The sequence below is a fragment of the Eretmochelys imbricata genome, chromosome 10 (genome assembly GCF_965152235.1).
Source record: "Eretmochelys imbricata isolate rEreImb1 chromosome 10, rEreImb1.hap1, whole genome shotgun sequence".
In the NCBI taxonomy this organism is placed as follows: domain Eukaryota; kingdom Metazoa; phylum Chordata; order Testudines; family Cheloniidae; genus Eretmochelys; species Eretmochelys imbricata.
The window spans coordinates 61998740-62019126 of NC_135581.1; the positions used below are offsets into that span (position 1 = coordinate 61998740).

General features: G+C 38.6%; 1 protein-coding gene across 6 annotated transcripts in view; it reads left to right on the forward strand.

Annotated features, from left to right (window-relative positions):
• The window catches only part of ATOSA (atos homolog A), a 52935-nt gene that overhangs the window by 26423 nt on the left and 6125 nt on the right, over positions 1-20387 (forward strand). For 5 of the 6 annotated variants that reach the window (XM_077827706.1, XM_077827704.1, XM_077827708.1 and 2 more), the window contains 10 exons: positions 3994-4178; positions 4939-5141; positions 5839-5964; positions 6255-8085; positions 8674-8790; positions 9152-9300; positions 12459-12567; positions 13912-14070; positions 16732-16800; positions 18509-18708. In XM_077827706.1, the coding sequence (XP_077683832.1) occupies positions 4972-5141; positions 5839-5964; positions 6255-8085; positions 8674-8790; positions 9152-9300; positions 12459-12567; positions 13912-14070; positions 16732-16800; positions 18509-18708 (2930 nt within the window). In that variant the 5' untranslated portion in view covers positions 3994-4178; positions 4939-4971. The remainder of the gene's footprint in view (positions 1-3993; positions 4179-4938; positions 5142-5838; positions 5965-6254; positions 8086-8673; positions 8791-9151; positions 9301-12458; positions 12568-13911; positions 14071-16731; positions 16801-18508; positions 18709-20387) is intronic. The other variant, XM_077827705.1, reaches the window with a different exon arrangement.

The window sequence follows — 20387 nt, forward strand, 5'->3', positions numbered from 1 at the left end:
CATCAGCTTGCATCAGCTGATTGGTCTGTGCGTAGGAACAATTACCACACTCTTCAGTGTCTATAGTCTTGGCTTTTTTCTTCTGTATAAAGCCATTAAAAGTTCTTATGTACTAAGGAAATCAAATGGCACTAAAGAAATCAATGTGCCAAACCCACTCTAATATAAAATTAAGATATTTATCACAAATTGCTTTTTTTAAAAAAAAAAAAAAAAGCATGTCTGTAAAACATAAGATAAAATATGTCTGCAGTCTGTCACATTACATTAATAGTACAATATAACAATTTGCCCTGTCTTTTTATGCTTTTTTCATTAAAAGGGTAGTATTTAATGCAGCTACTTTAGTGTTTGTACTGGTATTCAAAGAATATAATGGTTGTCTTTTGATTTTATGCAGTTTTAATACTGAAGTGGCACAGTGTTTGTTGTAATTACATTAATGCAAATACTATGTATCTGGCCATTTGTGTTTCCCTACTCCTCCTCACCTCCTACTTAACTGTGATGGGAGTGGAAATCTTAAATTGGTGGAGTAGAAAGTGAGGCAAAATTTGGCAACTTTTTTTGTTTTAATCGTCTGTATTGGAAAAGTCCTGAGAGTTCTAGATTTATTTTAAGAACTCAAATAGTGTTAAAAAGGATTTGAACATAAAGGGTTCCTTAACCATATCTTTATAAAACTTTGCATACAGTAATTATATGGAACTTCAATCACATTTTCAGAAAGGTACGGTGGCTTCCTCTGTATGCATAGGAGATCTTTCTTTCCCCTTCCACTTCTCCACTAAGTATTAAACTTCAGTTTATTTGCCTTTTAAAATAAAACATGCTATAGGTAGATGTTAGGAATAGTTGAATGCTTATGCTCTTCATTGCCAGTAATGTTCTTAAATATCTTAGACTTAATACTTATTCTGTTAAGATCAATACATATTTTAAGGAAACCTCTGATAATATCACTTAGGGATTCTGGATTTTGATTTCCAAGTACTTATTTCGGACCCAATTTCTTTATTTACTCACTGTTTTGGTCTCACACTTGGATGTGTTCACACTATATGTGGTTCATTAGATCAGTTTTTACTATAGCATGAAACCACACTAATATTACAAATTGTAAAATACTTTCTAAGCACTCAGTTTTTAATGCCAGAACAGGGACCCTTATGATCCCATAGTGTGATGTCCTGTGTAACACAGGCCCTAGAATTCACTCAGTAATTAGTGCATTAAGCCTGATCATCTGTGGTTGAACTAGACTAGAGCATGTGTGTTTAGAAGACATCTGGTCTTAAAAGTTCAAGTGAGGGAGTCTACTATCTCCTCCAATAAGCTGTTATAGTGATTAATAAGGCACACAGTTTTAACAGTGAGAGTAATTTCCAGTCTGAATGTTTCTAGCCTCAGTTTTCAGCCATTGGATCTTGTTATTTTTTCTGCTGTAGTAAATTGCCCGTGGTATCAGATATGTTCTTCCTGTGTAGATACTTGTAGATCATTATCAAGGCACCTCTTAACCTTCTCTTCAAGAGTCGATGTACTGTAGATCCTTTTGGTCTCTCATTTTAAGGTAGGTTTTCCAGACTTTGAATCATTCTTGTAGTGTTTTTCTGAGCCCTCTCCAAGTTGTCAACTTCTTTTTTGAAGTGTGGATGCCAAAACTGGAAACCAGTATTCCAGTAGTGACTTCACCAGTGCCATATACATTGGGGATATTACCTCACCCCTCTTTGTGCATGCAAGGTTTGTGATGGCCCTTTTAGCCACAGCATTGTACTGGGGAATCGCTTTTTATTTACCTATCATGACATCTGTGACAGAGTCTCTGTTTTCAAGTTCATAATCCCCTATCCTGTAAGTATGACTTACATTCTTTGTTTATATATGTATGACCTTGTATTTGATTGAATCAAATGCATGTTGTTGAATGTCCCCAGTTTACTAAACAATGCAGGTCACTTGGTGTAAGTAACCTGTTCTCAATATTTACTACTCCACTAATCATTTTCATTTACAGATGTTGTTAAAAATTGCTGATATCTTCTGACAGATAAAAGACCACTTGCTGATGGTATGCATACCATGCTCTGTTCCTTTCAATCATAGGCAAAAAATGCATGTGCAAAAAGTGTAGTGGCATAATAGTTTGGACAAAAGCGCACTTACAAGGAGCTAGTTATATATATTTACCCAGTCTGCACATGCTGTTTGTAGTAATTGCACATGTAAGCATGAGTGTTTGTCTGGAACTCTCAGGCCTCTGTTTGAAGACAATAATTTCAGAGCACCCGTGACAATCTGGCAAATTGAGTGATAACTACAGTTTTTTATTGTGACTGACACTTTATGCATTTGAACTACAGTACTTCATGCTCACTTTACATTTGTAGTAACAAAGTTAGGGGAAGAGGGAAAATGTAATATATAAAAGTCTTCTGGTGTTTAATGATTTGGGTATGATACGGAGGACAATCCATTTAATTGACATTACTTTTTTATATAGCTTTATATATATATATATATATAAATAAATGAAAGACATTAAAACAAAATAAAAAGCTATGGGGTAGGGATCTCAAATGTATAAACATTTGGAAATGTTATTTTATACATAATTATTTTCTGGGAAATCTATCACAAGAGTCTACATGATTTACCCTGCAAAAATCCTCATAAGTAGTTGAGTTTGTGTTTCCATTTTCATCATAAGTAGCATACCTTTTTATTTCCAGCCACTGAGAGCCCTTGCTAATTCTCTAAAATAGCTACTTGGATTTAGTTCCTCTTCTGCACCCACAACAGGGTCTTATAACCTGCCACGATTGGGTCAGCACCCATGATTTAGAGGCTAGACAATAAAGAATAGATTGTTTCAGTTTTGTATGTTTGTGACAATCCCCCTATTTTCTGTATTCTTCTCCCCACCTGATGGGGCACAGCCTTGGCTTTCCATCATAAGTTTTTTTTTAATCATGTCCTCCATGGAGCCTTCGTAAGCCGAAAACAGAAACTATATTTATACTCTTGCAGAGCTCTTGTTTCTGAAATAAAATTTTTGATATATTGGATGCCTTTTTTAGTTTGGGGCACACCACCCAGAAATGTTCTTACATACTTCAAATCAAAGACAGAAAATGACACTGGGTCTAGGCATTGGTATAGTCAATCTTGGACTACTGCTTGATTGAAGCAATGAAGGTTGCTTAGAGTAGGCAGACCAGGCATTGTCTGCTCTGTTTGATACAGTACAATTTTTACTTGCTGTTGTAAGATACTAACTTTTACATGCTAGTTCTACATATGCATTTGCAGCTGTCTTGTCTTCTTCTGGAACAAGGGACCAGTATCAGTTGCAATCATATCTCGCAAAATGCTAGAGCTGTAAATGCTTTAATAGAACAGTAAAGACACATTTGAAACCAGTGTTTTTTTGGAAAGAGAATGTTTTGATCTTTGTAATACACATGAAGTAAGATGTTTGGATTCTCAGGATTTCTCACCTGTACTAGAGATACTTTAGTCCCATAATGACAGGTTTCAGAGTAACAGCCGTGTTAGTCTGTATTCGCAAAAAGAAAAGGAATACTAGTGGCTCCTTAGTCTCTAAGGTGCCACTAGTACTCCTTTTCTTTTAGTCCCATAAAATCCCTTGGCACTGAGCATAGGGTAATTTTAAGGTTTAAGATTGCCCATATACTCTTTGACAAATTTTAAACATTTCTGCATTACTTTGTGATGGATGGATTGGTGAGGGGAATGGACTAAATGAGCAGCATGTAGGAATCCAGCAGATTAGAGGCAACAAAATATTTACCATGTAACTTCATACTGAATGTTGTAGCTGAAACGGGGTGGTTCTTTCATTTAAACAAGTTAGAGGTGTAACACTCTTCACCTGTGATGGTTTTTTTATTTTATTTTTTTTTGTTTTACAAATCTGTCTTTAACTTGTACTAATGAGGATTTTTTTGTCTCTTTGTGGAATGACAGATACTTTAGATGAATACTTTGAATATGAAGCTGAGGAATTCCTGGTCTCCTTGGCCTTGTTGATTACTGAAGGTCGAACACCAGAATTTTCTGTAAAAGGTAGAACAGAGGGTTTCCATTGCCCTCCAGCACAGTCAAGTCAACCACTAACATCTAAGCATGAATGCACCGACAAATTGGCCCAGGTATGACAATATCAGTACATGATAAATACATGGGGTATTCATGGGGAATCCATGGAATCTTCAACTTGTGTGAATTGTCATGCTATATAACTTATTTGCAAATGAACATAACACATACTTGTGTTCTTATACCGTTCTTCTTCTTCTTTGTAGTAGAATGGTATCAAGTTTTTTATTGTATAGAACCATAATTTGCATTAATGGGATTTTTGAGAAAATGTAGACTTTTCCCTAATTTTTGTTGCATTTCTAGATAATCTTGGAAATTTATTTTTCTGTTTTGCTCATTGATGTGTGGATAGGGGGAGTTGGTGCAGAAAGGTTGGGGCTCTTCAGTTCCTAAATAAGAGATGTTGATCCAGAACTCTGTAAACTTGCACCCCTGGCCATGCAGGAGAATTGCTCCGGCCCAAAGATTCTAACAACTCTAACAAGATATTAGACCGCAGAAGGGGGGACTTATAGAGAGTGAAAGAAGAACAAGTAGCAGAGTACAGTTGGTGGGAAGCTCCTCTATATGATCTCGAGGCTTTTCCCCACAAATTCTCTAAATTGCTACATTAGAGCTTTATTATATCTTGCCTTGGTAATGGCTCTGCAGCCTTCTTTGTGATTTGAAAAACTCAGATGTGTTTTCCTGGATTGGGCCCTTAATGCTTTCACATTTTTTGAATGTGCTCTTAGAGCTGATTTTAAATCTAACTAGTATTGTGGTGCTTTTTCTTTTTCTTTTTTTTTTCTTTTTTTTTTTTTTTTTAAGTGTCGTCAAGCCAGACGAACCAGGTCTGAGGTTATGCTACTGTGGAAAAATAATATTCCTATCATGATAGAAGTGATGCTACTTCCGGACTGTTGCTATAGTGATGAAGGGCCCACCACAGAAGGGAGTGATTTAAATGATCCTGCAATCAAACAAGATGCATTGCTGTTAGAAAGGTGGATTTTGGAGCCAGTTCCCCGACAGTAAGTTTGGGTGTGGAGGTTAGTTAATAATATAAGGTGACTGGATTCTTGCAGGGCAACTGACTGGTTTAGTAACTTGGATTTGAATCCCAAATTATTATTGCTGTTCTTAGAAAATAATTGTATTCTAGTACAAAATTTGGGCTTGATTTTCCACAGCCTAGTACTTTGTGTAATCACCTGAGTAATGTGGCTGTAAAGTTTAACTAAGAATGGTATCATTTTGCACTCACTTTGAAGAGATATAGATATTCTCCACATACGGTGCAAGTTAGTGGAGAATCAGGCCCCATGACTTTTTTAGGATGCTAGATGTACTTCATTAGGACATAAGTCTCCTTTCGTCACAAAGTTCACCAGAAATAATATTGTTTTGTTTCTGGCACTTTGAAAGCCAATTTATTTTCAGTCATTTTAATGCAGGTTGTTTTGATAATGCATAGTGTCTTTGTGTATCTTTTTATAAATTGTGCATTGAACCATAATTTCCTGCAGGATGTTTAGAAAATGTGTGACTTAAAAGTTCAAGAGTAGTGGAAGGAAATTTTGCAGCAACGGATCTTGTTCTGAAAAAATATCATTGGTTTCTAAGATCTTTAACAAGATTAAAGCAAAGCTGCTCTAATTATTTAATTATTTTGCTGTTTTTTGTAATGGCTCTTACCAATACCTGCTTATTTCTTTTAATACATTTTAGAAGTGGAGATCGCTTTATTGAAGAGAAGACCCTCTTATTGGCTGTCCGATCTTTTGTTTTCTTTTCTCAGTTGAGCGCTTGGCTGAGTGTTTCACATGGTGCTGTTCCTCGTAATATTCTGTACAGGTAGGTCTGAGGTAGAAAAGAGCCATTTGTTTGTTCTTAGTGGGTAATTGCTGAATAGAAAGTAGCCTTAAAACAATTGATTTCCCTCCCCCTTTACTTTCAGAAGGGATATATGGATTGGCTTTGCTCATTGTTCGTTCTAGCATTTGGTTTGTGGATTTTGCAAAGTATGACAGTTGCCAGTTTCCTTAATGAATTTTATTTGTCTTATTTTTTTTAATATAATTATTTCTTTAGAAAAATATGTATATAATGTAAATTTATCCAGAGGCATTTCTGTATTGTTTCAGAGTAAGTGCTGCAGATGTGGACCTGCAATGGACTTTCTCACAGACACCAACTGAACATGTGTTTCCTGTTCCTAATGTTTCTCACACTGTGGCCTTGAAAGTCAGTGTCCAGTCCTTGCCTAGACAATCTAACTATCCAGTTTTGACCTGTAGTATTCACACCAGCCTGGGCTTTTATGAAAAGGGAATACAAGAACATAATGTACATCAGCACTGTGATTCCATTGAGGGAGAGCAGCGCAGCATGTCCACTTCACAGCGTTCATGTGGAAAACAAACATGGACATTGATTCCTGAAGGCTTGCTTAATGCAAAAATATCCCCTGAATTTACTACATCAGTGAGAAATGTAAAACTTTATCCAGCAACTGGTTTTGGGTCTGCCTATGGGACATCACAGTCTAAAGTCCAGTGCTATAATGCTATGGGGGACAATAAGAAACAGCCACATGAAACATCAGTCAGAACTTTTAAATCCTTTTCTTTGGTTGATCCCCAAGTTCCAAATAGTCAGTGTTCCCATCAGCCCATAGGAGAGACTAATCCTTTGATAGGTTCTTTACTTCTGGAGCGACAGGAAGTTATAGCAAGAATTGCTCAGCACTTGATTCACTGTGATCCATCTACTTCACATGTTACTGGATGTCCATTCAACATGCATGAAACCAGTTCAAAAGTTTTTTGGAATACTTATGAAGATGAAAGCTTGCTGAAAAAAGGCAAGGAAACATCCTCTGTTTCTACTAACATAGATATTATGTTATCAGAAGACTGTAGTGAAGACAAGACAAGAGCAATATCAGAGAACCCATTGGTTGATTCCCATGTTCTTATGAACCACTGTTCTCATCAGTCCATAGAAGAGACTAATCCTTTAATAGGTTCTTTACTTCTGGAGCGACAGGAAGTTATAGCTAGGATTGCCCAACATTTGATTCACTGTGATCCAGCTACTTCACACATTACTGGGCGTCCATTCAATATACATGAAAGCAGTTCAATCACTTCAAAAGTTTTTCAAAGTTCATATGAAGATGAAAACTTGTTGAAGAAAGGCAAGGAAACATCCTCTGTTTCTTTCTCTAAGTCTGCCATTACCATAAAAGACAGCAGTAAAGTAAAGACTAGAACACCTGATACCCCTCTTACATCTTATAGACTTGATGGTATATTGAAGGCTTCTCCAAAACCCCAAGCAAGAAGAAAACTGATTCTAGCAAAACCCAGTGAGGTTGTCCAAAACACATTTCAGCAGACTCCAAATAAAACTACCAATTCATTTACTAGCATAAATATATCATGTAGCAAAGAAAATAAATCTGAACTGCCAGATAAACTGGAAACAGTTTCTGGTTGTCCACATAAAGACCAAATGACCAACAAAGTCATTGGTAAACAGTGTTCAAATTTCAACACAACTGATGAACAGATTTGCAAAAATAAACTTAAAGAAAGAACAATCATCAGTGAGAATAGCAATGGAGGCTGTTTAATCAATCCACAGTTAGATAAATCCAAAATACTTGAAGGTACAAAAAAAGCGACACTAATGCAGGCATCTGATATTTTGCACAAAAATGAGCTTAAGTGTTTAGATAAAGATCCAAAAAAACCAAATATATGTGAGCAAAATACCCAACTTGTTAGTATTGAAAATTATTTAAATAAAGACCATGACAGTTTCAAATGCAAAAATAAGCAAGATAAACTGAAAACTGCACATGATGAGAATGAAGACCCAACGGACTATGAATTTCAAAGCAATTCTCAGAAGAAATCTGTAGAAGACTATTTGGATAGGTGTCAACGACTGAAGAATGCAGATGTGCTGGTAAGTACCTACCTGACAAGAGGGGAGTAGGTATCTAAATAACTTAGAGTATATTCTAGATCAACTCTGAAAGAATCTCTAAATGTATAGATGTAATCATACTCTTATATGAAACAGTGTAGTTAAAATCTCTGCTTTCAGGTCTGAAGATTGGTCTTGTGCTTTTTTTTTCTCTCCTGTTATATTTAATACTTAGAGGGAAACTGCCAGGCCTCACACATCATAACAGAGCTGTTAATGAATATTCCCACAGTCCTACTTCATTTGTCAGACTTCTTGGTTTTATAAATAGAACAATATCTAATTATGCAACATGATGAATAACAAGCGAGCTAGTCCATAGTGGCTGTAAGTTGGCGCCACAAGGAAACTCTTCTTTAGAGAATGCATGAATCTGTTGTACTTTGTTTCCTAAAACAGTAATACCATAGATCTAATTTCTCTGAACCAAGGTATATTCTTAAAATATGCTGCAGGGAAACTGGAAAGACTTCTCAATTTTTGAAGACAAGTGAGAAACAAATTCAGAACTGAATTTTAACTTGCTAGGCTACCTGAAGTACTTGAGTAAATGTCTTTTACTTACAGAGAATACCACCACTCAAGCATTCAAGTATATGGCAGAAACACAATTTTCACTCTTTGGACGGGACTGTAACCAAGGCTTTTCATCCTCGAACTGGATTGCCTCTACTTTCAAGTCCTGTAAGTTACTATTGGGATTTTTTAGCTATTTTTCTGAAGAAGGATGAAATAATTTTGTATTTTAATGTGTAGGTGTTCTAGAAAATCTGATAAAAGCTGATGATATACCATCTCAATCATAAAGGGTTAACTTTACAACAATTTGTAGTGTAGACAAGGCCCTTCATTTCATTTTCAGTTTTTATTTCCCAAGGGTTTAATAATGTTTAGTTAAAAAATTCACTCTTAAATGTAGAATGTAAAAAGTTTAAGATCGTATATATTTCTGCATTGTTTTTGTAATTTGTTATATCAGAATTGTCACAGACCACAGGATTTGTGATTGCAGTCTTCAAAGTAATAAAATATTATTTTTCCTTAGGTTCCTCAGAGAAAAACACAATCTGGGTGCTTTGATCTGGACTCATCTTTGCTGCGATTGAAATGTTTGTCTACAAGAAGGTATTCATCCTTTTCTACTTACAAGAAAGTGTGGGAGTGTATTCAGTGGAATAATTACATATATAAACTGTAAGTAAGTGAATATGTAAGCAATAACACATGAAGTGAGTGAGGCAAACTAAACCTAGCCAAAACGTGGGTGTAAAATTTATAGGAGCCCTTCTTTAGCAGTACTCTGTCTTCTAAATAGTTGTAACAATTGGGATGAGTTCCTATGCAGTAACACTAGATTTCAGCACATTTCAAATGTACATCAATCAATTAGAGATTTTTAGACCATAATTCTTCCTTTTACAATAAATAATTAGTCCACAGCTCATAATGTAAAACAGAGGGCACTTTAAGTAAGAAAAGAGGTTCACTGCCATTTTGGAGATATATATGTAACAGCTGGCTCAGATGGGTTTACGGCTGCATTGCGTTGCATTGCTGGAGACATGCAAAGCTGCCAGAGAAAACTGGTGAATCTATCCCAGAATAGTTTAGATCGGGGTGGGCAAACTCTTTGGCCTGAGGGCAGAGGTGAAAGTAAGCCGGTACACCCCGGTACGGCGTACTGGTAAGAGCCAGTGTGCCGTACCGGGACCAGCTTTCCCAGAGGGCAATTTAAAGCCCTAGGGTAGCAGCAGCGGGGCTGTGGCAGGGATTTAAAGTGCCCCAGAGCTCCAGCCCCCACTACCACTCCCCCAGGGCCCTTTAAATCCCCGCCTGAGCCCTGCTGCCCGAGCCCTGGCGTAGCGGCAGCGGGGCTTTGGAGGGGATTTAAAGGGCCAGGGCGGTAGCAGCTGCTGGACCCCCAAGCCCTTTAAATCCCCACCTGAGCCCTGCTGCCGAAGCCCTAGGGTAGTGGCAGCGGGGCTCCGGAGGGGATTTAAAGGGCCAGGGCGGTAGCGGCTGCTGGAACTCTGGGCCCTTTAAATCGCCACCGAGCGCCGGGGCTCCCAGCCGCCTCTGCAGCTGGTAGCTCAGGTGTGATTTAAAGGGACCCAGGCTCCCAGCCGCCACTACCACAGCTGGAGTCCTGGCCCTTTAAATCAAGATTTAAAGGGCCCGAGGATTTAAGGCCCTGCCTCTTCCGGTGGAGGCCACGCCTTTTCCGGTGGAGGCCATGCCCCCTGTTCAGGACTCCGGCGAACTGGTAAGTCTTCTAACTTACTTTCACGCCGGCCTGAGGGCCACATCTGGGTGGGGAAATTACATACAAGGCCATGAACGTAGGGCTGGGGCAGGGGGTTAGGGTGCGGGAGAGAGTGCAGGGTGTGAGGGGGGGTGCGGTGTGCAGGAAGGGGCTCAGGGCAGGGAGTTGGGGTGCAGGAGGTGGTGCAGAGTGCGGGAGGGGGCTCAGGGCAGGCAGTTGGGGTGCAGAGTGCAGGAGGGGGCTCAGGGCAGGGGGTTGGGTTACAGGGAGGGGTGTGGAGTGTGGGAAGGGGCTCAGGGCTGGGGTGCAGGAGAGGTGTGGGGTGTGGCAGGGGGTTCAGGGCAGGGGGCTTGGGGTCCAGGAGGGGTGTGGGGTACAGCAGGGGGCTCAGGGCAGGAGGTTAGGGTGCAGGAAGGGTTCGGGGTGCAGGCTTCAGCCTGGCACCTCTTACCTGGAGCAGCTCCGGGGTGGCAGCAGTGTGTAGTGGGGCTAAGACAGGCTTCCTACCTGCCCTGGCCCCACGCCGCAGGGGTGGCAATCCTGCGGGCCAGATCCAAAGCCTTGAGGGGCCGGATCCGGCCTGCGGGCCGTAGTTTGCCCACCCCTGGTTTAGATTGATAATCCAAGAATATCTCACATAAGCAAAGGAAGTTAGTTGCCTGACTCCTTTTCTTTCTGAAACATTTTTTTCTTACATTCTGTCTTGTAGTTTTTCAAATTTCTGCAAAGGCATGTGGGATCAGATATGGATTCTTTTGGTGAAATCTTTGCCCCCTTGACTTTAGCAGGGCCAGGATGTTACCCTTTTAAAGCCTTTGTAGAAATTAAGGGGCTAATTATGATTTCTCATACACTAGTATGCATAACTTGAAAATCTGTTATTGTGGAAGCTAGTTAATGAAGATTTCAAGACATGTTTTTAGGGTTCCTTCCCCACTCTGAACTCTAGGGTACAGATGTGGGGACCCGCATGAAAGACCCCCTAAGCTTATTCTTATCAGCTTAGGTTAAAAACTTCCCCAAGGTACAAACTTTGTCTTGTCCTTGAACACTATGCTGCCACCACCAAGCATTTTAAACAAAGAAAAGGGAAAGAGACCACTTGGAGACCTCTTCCCCCCCCAAAATATCCCCCCAAGCCCTAAACGCCCCGTTTCCTGGGGAGGCTTGAGAATAATATCCTAACCAATTGGTTACAAAATCATCAAAGACCCAAACCCCTGGATCTTTGAACAATGGGAAAATCAGCCAGGTTCTTAAAAGAAAGATAAAAATCATCTCTGTAAAATCAGGATGGAAAATACTTTATAGGGTATTCAAATTCAAAACACAGAGGATCCCCCTCTGGGCAAAACCTTAAAGTTACAGAAAACAGGAATAAACCTCCCTCTTAACACAGGGAAAATTCACATAAAACAAAAGATAAACTAATCTGCCTTGCCTGGCTTACCTATACTGGTTGCAATATTGGAGACTTGGATTAGGATGGGTTGGAGAAGATGGATTTCTGTGTGGCCTCTCTCAGTCCCAAGACAGAACAACCAGGTAAACAAAGAGCACAAAACAAAAGCCTTCCCGCCTTCCAGCCAAGATTTGAAAGTATCTTGTCCCCTTATTGGTCCTTTGGGTCAGGTGCCAGCCAGGTTAGCTGAGCTTCTTAACCCTTTACAGGTAACAGGATGTTGCCTCTGGCCAGGAGCGATTTTATAGCACTGTATTCAGAAAGGTGGTTACCCTTCCCTTTATATTTATGACACATGTCGAAATAAAACACCTACATACAAGAGAAAAGAATGTTGACACTTTGTTCAATTACTACTGGTGGAATGATTGGACAACATAAATTCTTGTGTTTTCATCTATTTTTAGCATACAAATTACGAAGGCATTGTCCAGTGCAGGTTATTAGAAAATGGGTATATTAAGACTTCGTCAGTATAATTCTTTAGTCATTATTTGTTTGGGACCATAGTTTGTGATGCATCAAAAAAAGATGAATTTTCTCCACAGCTGTCTATATGCATAACAGAAAACAAGGAACAAATAGTATTAATGCCATTACTTTATTATTCCCTTTTTTTGTTAATAGTCCACAACAATATATAAACACAGACAATGACCCAGAAGGCCACGGGAAACCATTTCTGAGTTCCAGTGCTCCACCCATAACAAGTCTTAGCCTTCTAGGAAACTTTGAGGTATTGTATATGATCCAAAAGTGCCATACTTATAATACTTATTTAGTGTGTTATAAAGGGTTAATTATACTTGTGTGAATACCTCCTAAATAATTCCCTATGTTTATTATTAAACTGAGCAAAAAACCCTTTGTTCTGATCTCTACTTACAAAAGCTCCCCAGCCCATCTTCTGTCACAAGCATGAACATTGAGCAAGTGGTGGGAATGCTGTTATTCTTTATATCAGTTTTAAGGGGTCAGACCCTTTAATTGTTAATGTTTATACTAAGATCCTGTGGAAGTAATTAAAAAAACTAGTTTCTCACAATTTGACACTTAAAGCATCATACAAGCTAATGTAAATGGAGTGAGTGAAAATGGTGTATGGCAGATGTTAAGGCACTAGCCTTTCATTTCAGGAAACTTGTGTTTCTAAATTTAACTTCAGTGGCCAGATAGTGTCCTATTTATAGAATGCTAGTTCTAGCTGTGAAATTTTGGTATGGGATTATTTCACTTAAAAGGGCTAAATTGATTTTTATTTTTTGTAGATTTTATATGCCAAAGAAAATTATTGCATAGGCCCATTGGTGTGTTTCAGGGGGGTTTGTCCCATACTTCAATGGGAGCAGGATTGGGGTTCATGTGGTGTTTACTCTTGAACTAATGCCACTCCACTATATGTTTAAAAGTTGGAGGTATGTTTTTGATTTGGTTATGATTTTTGGCCAAGTCCCCTCACAGTAGCCCAAACAATGAAGTTCTTATGCTCACAAATTTCCCATTTGAAGTTACTGGAAGTTTTGCCTGAGCAAGGATTACAGGATTTGGCCCTTATGGGCTATATTATGTCTTTTAAAGTACAACCCTACATTGGGTGTCCTTGTGCCTGAAGCAGGTACAGTGCCTCCCTGTGCCCTGAGGAATGCAGAGAGAGCACAGTCACTGCACTGCCCTTGCTGGCAGTACAGTGTCCACTCCTTGCTACATGCATGTACAGAGTTGGGGCTCTCGTGGGAGAGGCTAATGCAGGCAGCAGTACTAGCCTTGTGGAGTCCTCAAGTGCTGTAAGTGCAGTGGCTGCTATTGTGCCCAAGCCCAGCACATGGCAGAAGAAAGGGACAAAGGAAATCTATGCTCTATGTTGTGTCTGTCTTTACTTACACTTCTATTCAGGGGAAAGTCACTCTTGATACCCTTTATTTTAAAAAGAATGAGGAAGATGACTGTGACAGCTGTGTATGATAACTGGCAATAATTTAATTACAAATTAAACTTTACATAAAAGTTTGGCAATAACTTTTTGCTCTGTTTTCTATGCTGTATACTTAACTAGATGCATGTGTGCATTTTGGTCTTTCAGGAGTCTGTCTTGAACTATCGTTTAGATCCTCTAGGCATTGTTGATGGCTTCACTGCTGAGGTGGGAGCAAGTGGAGTCTTTTGCCCTACGCACATGACTCTTCCAGTCGAAGTGTCATTCTACAGTGTTTCAGATGATAATGCACCCTCTCCCTATATGGTATGTGTGTGTTTGATTTTTTTCTACTTTTTTCTGCAAAAATCTAACGGAAATGTCTGCACATTTCAGAGAGTCTGACTAGCTCTTCCTTAGAATCTGTTCTGTATAAAGCAGCTTGAAGTCTGGCTTGAGTGCCAAATATAACACTTTATAGCCACTTTATTCCTATAACTCTGGGATGAGGACAAAGCTGATTAACTATAGGCTTTTGTTCTTAGTGAACTTGCATAACTTAATTTCTCCAGTAAAAATATGCACCTACAAACAAACATTAAGGCTGTGCACTTCATTAGGCAAGTGTGTTAATATATGCATGTGGCCCTCATGCTCCTAGCCAGTTGCAGGCACACCCTTTGGAGTCAAAAAGTTGATTGACCTGTACTACCAAAGCTGGAAAACTAAAACGACCCCTATCAGCTGTGGTTTAATTAGTGGATATGAACAACAAAGTTCCACTGTGTCTCTGCCCTGCATTTCTACTGTGACAGCAATATTCTTGTACACTTCAAAACCCTATATGCTAAAAAGCAAAAGGGCCTAATATATGCCAATGTTTTGTGGAGAAATATAGTAGCTTGCCTCAGTTTGTTATAGGCTTTTTGGTAGGAAAAGTTGAAATGATGTGGGTAACAGGTCCAATTTTGAGTTACAGATTTTAGTGTGCATATGGTAAATAAGATCTTTAAGTGCCTATGTAAATTATTTAGCAATTTAGGAGCCCTTCTGAAATCCCATTCTTAAACTAAATCCTAGCTAAATGTGTATTTTCAAGCATAAATCTTAGATAACATGTATTTTTCAAGAACAAGATGTTGAAAAATATGAAAAGGCTTTAAAAAATGAGAGAGAGAGGAATCTTTTGGTTTTTCTGTTTTAAGTTTGAGGGGAGTAGTTACATTTTTTTTTGCTTGGCTTTTTTTTTTTTCATCCTCTCATCTCACTGAAAGCAAACACCTTTCCTTTGCTTTCATCTCCCTAGGATTATTTCATATAGCGGTTTTCAGGTCATGCAGTGGATTCTGGATTCTGGCTAAAGCACCCTCGCTTGTTTTATTAGCTGGACTTCATTGTTCTGATTCTTCTCCACATGCTGTAAATAAATCATGTAATGTTATGGTTGTGCATCACCGAACTAGTACAACATTTATCTAATGCCTCCACTATCAAAAAGATTGTTTCTGTTTTTCTGCCCTGCTCTGCTATTTTGCATGCTCACTTTTGTGCACATAAAACATTGCATACTATCAAACTTGCACTTTAATGCAAAACCTTAACAGTGATCTCAACAGAACAACTTCCCAAATGCATGGAATGAGAGCTGGTCAGATGTGCTGTTCTGTTGGTATAATTGATAAGGTTTTGCATTGGAATGCAAGCTTGATGGGCAGCAGGTTTAAAACAAATAAAAGGAAGTTCTTCTTCACACTGCGCACAGTCAACCTGTGGAACTCTATGCCTGAGGAGGTTGTGAAGGCTAGGACTATAACAGGGTTTAAAAGAGAACTAGATAAATTCATGGAGGTTAAGTCCATTAATGGATGTTAGCCAGGATGGGTAAGGAATGGTGTCCCTAGCCTCTGTTTGTCAGAGGGTGGAGATGGATGGCAGGAGAGAGATCACTTGATCGTTACCTGTTAGGTGCCCCAGAGGGAGTAAACCTGGCATTGGCCACTGTCAGCAGACAGGATACTGGGCTGGATGGACCTTTGGTCTGACCCAGTATGGCCATTCTTATGTTCTTATGATGAAATTGGGGAATGTTTTTGATCTGTGTTAAAGAGGGAAGTGAAAGTCATATGGAGTGTTGGAGTTTGTTATTGATAGTGTGGTAAACAATAAGGAGCTGGAAAGAAATGCACAATTCTTTCCCCTTAACTTATTTCCATTTTATCAAAGTCTTGGGTCATTTGTTTGTATCCTACCATAACTTAAAGTGTCATTAAACATAGTTTTTGTTTGCTAGTAGAAGATGGCCAATCCATGGCTCTTTATAGCAAATACAGTATCTCCAACAACCAGAGATGGGATGCTTGATGGGGAAGGCTCTGAGTTACTACAGGGATTTGTTTCCCAGGTGTCTGTCTGGTGGGTCTTACTGATTGCCATATTTGGGGTCAGGAAGGAATTTCTCCCAAAGTTGGATTGGCAGATACCCTGGGGTAGGGGGGTTGCCTTCCTCTGCAGTGTGAGGCACAGGTCACTTGCTGGTTTGAACTACAGTAAATGGTGGATTCCCTGTAATTAGAAGTCTTTGAATCAAGATTTGAGGACTTCAGTAACTCAGCCAGAGGTTATGGGTCTATTACAGGAGTGAGTGGGTGAGGTTCTGTGGCCTGCAATGTGCAAGAGGTCAGAGTAGATGATCATGATCTCTTCTGGCCTTGAAGTCTATGAGTATGATTTGAAAAATCAGAGTTTGGTCCAAACTGAAAATTTGGGCCTGTCATACTGTTTATAATCTTCCAGTTTACAGTTGTAAGATCCATAGTACTGACTGTAATAGCATCTTGTGGATGGAGTGGCCTCCCCACTCATTAGTTCAGTTTAAAAAATAACTGTCAATATATTTAATGCCTATAGTTACATGGATACAACATTCTCATATGCTAATATTTTACAAGTGTTTATATCCTAAACTTGTCATCTATTTTTTTCCCTAAGGGTGTGATTACTTTAGAAACCCTTGGTAAAAGGGGTTATCGGGTACCTCCTTCAGGAACCATACAAGTGGTATGTATTTTATAGCATACAATTGCATAACAGTTCTCTCCCAAACATACACAACTAAGCATTTGCTGCTGCTGCAGCATCAGTAAGTAACAGACTGCATTTCTGCTAGAAGATTCCCTGCTTTTCCACACTAAGCTCTCAAAGAGAAAAAGCACTAATGTTAATTTATCAGACTGGTGGCTATATGTTAATTACTGCCAGGAAAAATGCCACTTAAAGATAAACATGGTTGACCAGTAATGCTTATATTTTCTTGTGAAGTTATGAATTTCCTTAATACTCAATACAGATTACAAAAGGAGATTTTTAGAGACCTTATTTGCTGGAGAGCTTGTATATGTGTGTTACATTAAACACGTGTGAAATGTATGACTTGTATGGGTGTGTTATACATGCCAAGTGTGCATACAGCATAATAAGATGCATACTAGTGTGTATGCACTCATATATAGAAACAAGAAAGGAGAACACAGTGCATGATGCTACAGTATATAGTCACGTGGCTAAAACCTGGTGCTTTTACATCTCTTAGGTCTGTTAAGAGGATCTCAAGAAAGATCAGTGGATTTTTGCTATGGGGTTTGTTTGGTTTTTTTTTTTAGTGGGATGGAGGGCCTTGGATGGTGGGATTAATCTTTATATATTTTAATCATTTCTCACTGTGACTTAACTTTTCCTGGAGCAATATCAGATGCCACCTGTGGACACACCAAAACCACTGGCACCAAGGAGCTCCCTGGTGGAAAAAAAAAATAGGTTATTTGGTTAAAGAGATGTCCACCAGATTGGGACTTGGGTTACTGAATATGAAGCTGTGTAGGTACTATCATATTGTGATTGTTTTTCAATGCATAAGTGTGTACGTGCTAGTAACTCATGGCAAATTCACCATAAATTTTAAACGTATCCCATGAGAGAGTCTGAGGTAAGTTATCCAAGATTCAGGCCCCTAATTTGTAACTGCTTTCTTTGTGGTCTTTAATAATAATAATAATTAATTAATAATAAAAAGGCACAAAAAATCTAGTCCATTATCTGAATTTTAATATATTTCTAATTACTTCTGATTTTCATTATTTGTATCAAATCCGTATTTGTGCCTAAGCATAATATCACATCTCAATATTTCAACAAGCCCTAGTTTTCTATAAATGTTAAAAATTGAAAATTATTAGAACTATACTCCAGAAATTGGTAAGCAAACCAAACAGCATAATCTAAAACCAACACTGTACATCTCCTTGATGAATCCAATGCAGGATCACAACATATGAATTCAGGATTCTTTAAATCTGTAGCAGACCATTGTAATTACTGGAAACACAGCATTAAGGTCAGAAAATAATCTAAACAGAAAGTTGGCACAAGGAGCAAACAGAAGTTTGTGTTGATTACCAAAGTAGTAAGAGTCTGTCTCTTACATGAAGAACTAGTTTGTGCTTATGACCTCCTTTAATTACGTTAATGTGAGGGGAAAAAATGGACAGTTCAGTTGCCAGTAGCTGAAGTGTAGAAATACAGGCTAAACAGTAATCTTTAAATTAACTTCCTATATAAAACAAGGGAACAGAGCGCACAGAAGCCATCCAGTGAATCTGAACCATGATTATTCATTGGCACACTGAATTCTCATATCTTGTCACCCTTTATTATTCAGTGACTCTATGAATCAGCTTTATTTTCTAAAATAACTGTTTGTCTTTTTCAGACCTTATTTAACCCTAATAAGACTGTGGTGAAAATGTTTGTGGTGATCTATGACTTACGAGAGATGCCAGCCAATCATCAAACATTCCTACGGCAAAGGACTTTTTCTGTTCCTGTGAGACGAGAAGTAAAGAGAAGCATCAATAAAGAAAACATTCGGCAGACTGAAGAAAGACTACTACGCTACCTCATACATCTGAGGTAAGATCCTCAGAGTAAAACAAAATAATTCACTTACTTCAGTCCTGAATTTATAACTGCCATGCAAACAATAGAGCCTTATTAAAAATAGAATGCTTTTAACTTTCTCTTCAGTGAGAATTTGTAGTTAACAGTAGAGACTGTGAGGAAAAATGATAGTAGATAATTGGGACTTTGAGGAGAAACTTGGTTAAATTTAAGACTGTTTCTTGGCATTCCAGCCAGTGGTGAAGTCTTGCATATTACTAATTCCTCTACATACTGATCCAGACACCGTCTTCGCTGGATAAATGTATCTTTCTCTAAGGTGTCTTACAGTAGGATCCTATCTGGTGGTTGTCTAAGTAGAAGCTACAAATCCTATGTGGCTCTTTTTAATAGAGTATGGGATAAAACCCCAGTATCCTGACCCATGCCTCCTGCTCAGTAAAATGGGTTCTTACATGAAAGGCACTCTCTAACCTATTGATAAAAACAAAATAACTGTTTCATTTGTTCACACACTTACTGCACTATGACTTATACATTCTTAACTTTATGAAGAACTTTGGGGCGATTGTGTGAATACTTAAAGGCTGCTTGAAACCAAACACTATCTAACCAAAGGAGTTAAAAATAAGGAATATTAGGGCCTAATTAAGAAATATTTTTTCTTTGCTTTGCATCTTTAACAAAGGTTACCCTTACTCATATCGCAAACTTTTATTTTAGCTACCCTCCCATTATTTTGTAATTAATTAATGTAATGCTCATGAATGCCCCTGCTTAGTAGCACCAGTTTTTTCCCAAGCCAGTTTTCTTACACAGCTTTGTGCATCTTAAGTCTAGCCCTGGAATTCCCATAAGTAGAAGTTGACAAATACTTGATAAATTGTATATTGGTTTCCTGAAGTGGACAAATAGAGATCATAATGAGATAACGAAATTTTGAATTGTAGTCTGGATTGGCATTCAGTCGACCAGAGCTCACTAACTCACAGCGCATCACTTAGCCTTTCCCCAAAAATAAACTTCCCTGTGGAACCAGTCCTGAAAAACTGAGCTGAGCCCAGGTAAAAGGGCTTTGCTTACATGAATTGCTGAATTGATGCAAAGGAACTGAGGCATAAAATTCTAAAGTGTACCATAATTGATGGTGGCAGAGTGATTTTTGGGGTGTAGAGGTAGAGGAATAGCAGGTACGGGCCACTTCTTGGTTCCTCTTCCAGTTTAATTCATAGATTTGTGCTTTGCTAGTTCAGTAAGTAAAATGCCCTTTTTTTTCCTTCTCCATGGTCTTGTCCAGGTAGTTGCTGTGTAGATTATACCCGTGTCATACATGAAGATATACAGTCTTCCTTCATAGGCTTCCCCACTACTTAGCCTATCAGAAGGGCAGCATTTCTACTTCATGTGGCCCTAGAATACGCATGTAATTGGGCTCAGCATTTAGATCTATGGTAGGAAAGAAGTTATGGATTTGCCATTGGTGTTCTGCAAAAAAACCCACTAAAATGAGCAATCAGTTGGCTGTATGATCTCATCTATAATGGTTAGATGTTCACCTTGCTGGTGACCATCTCGTGGCTATATCACCAGTCTTTTCTGCTTGAGATTCAGAGCCAAGTAATAAGCAATTCTAATAAGAGAAATATATGGAGTTTCTCAAAATATTAACTTTAATTTCCAACAGTGTTGAA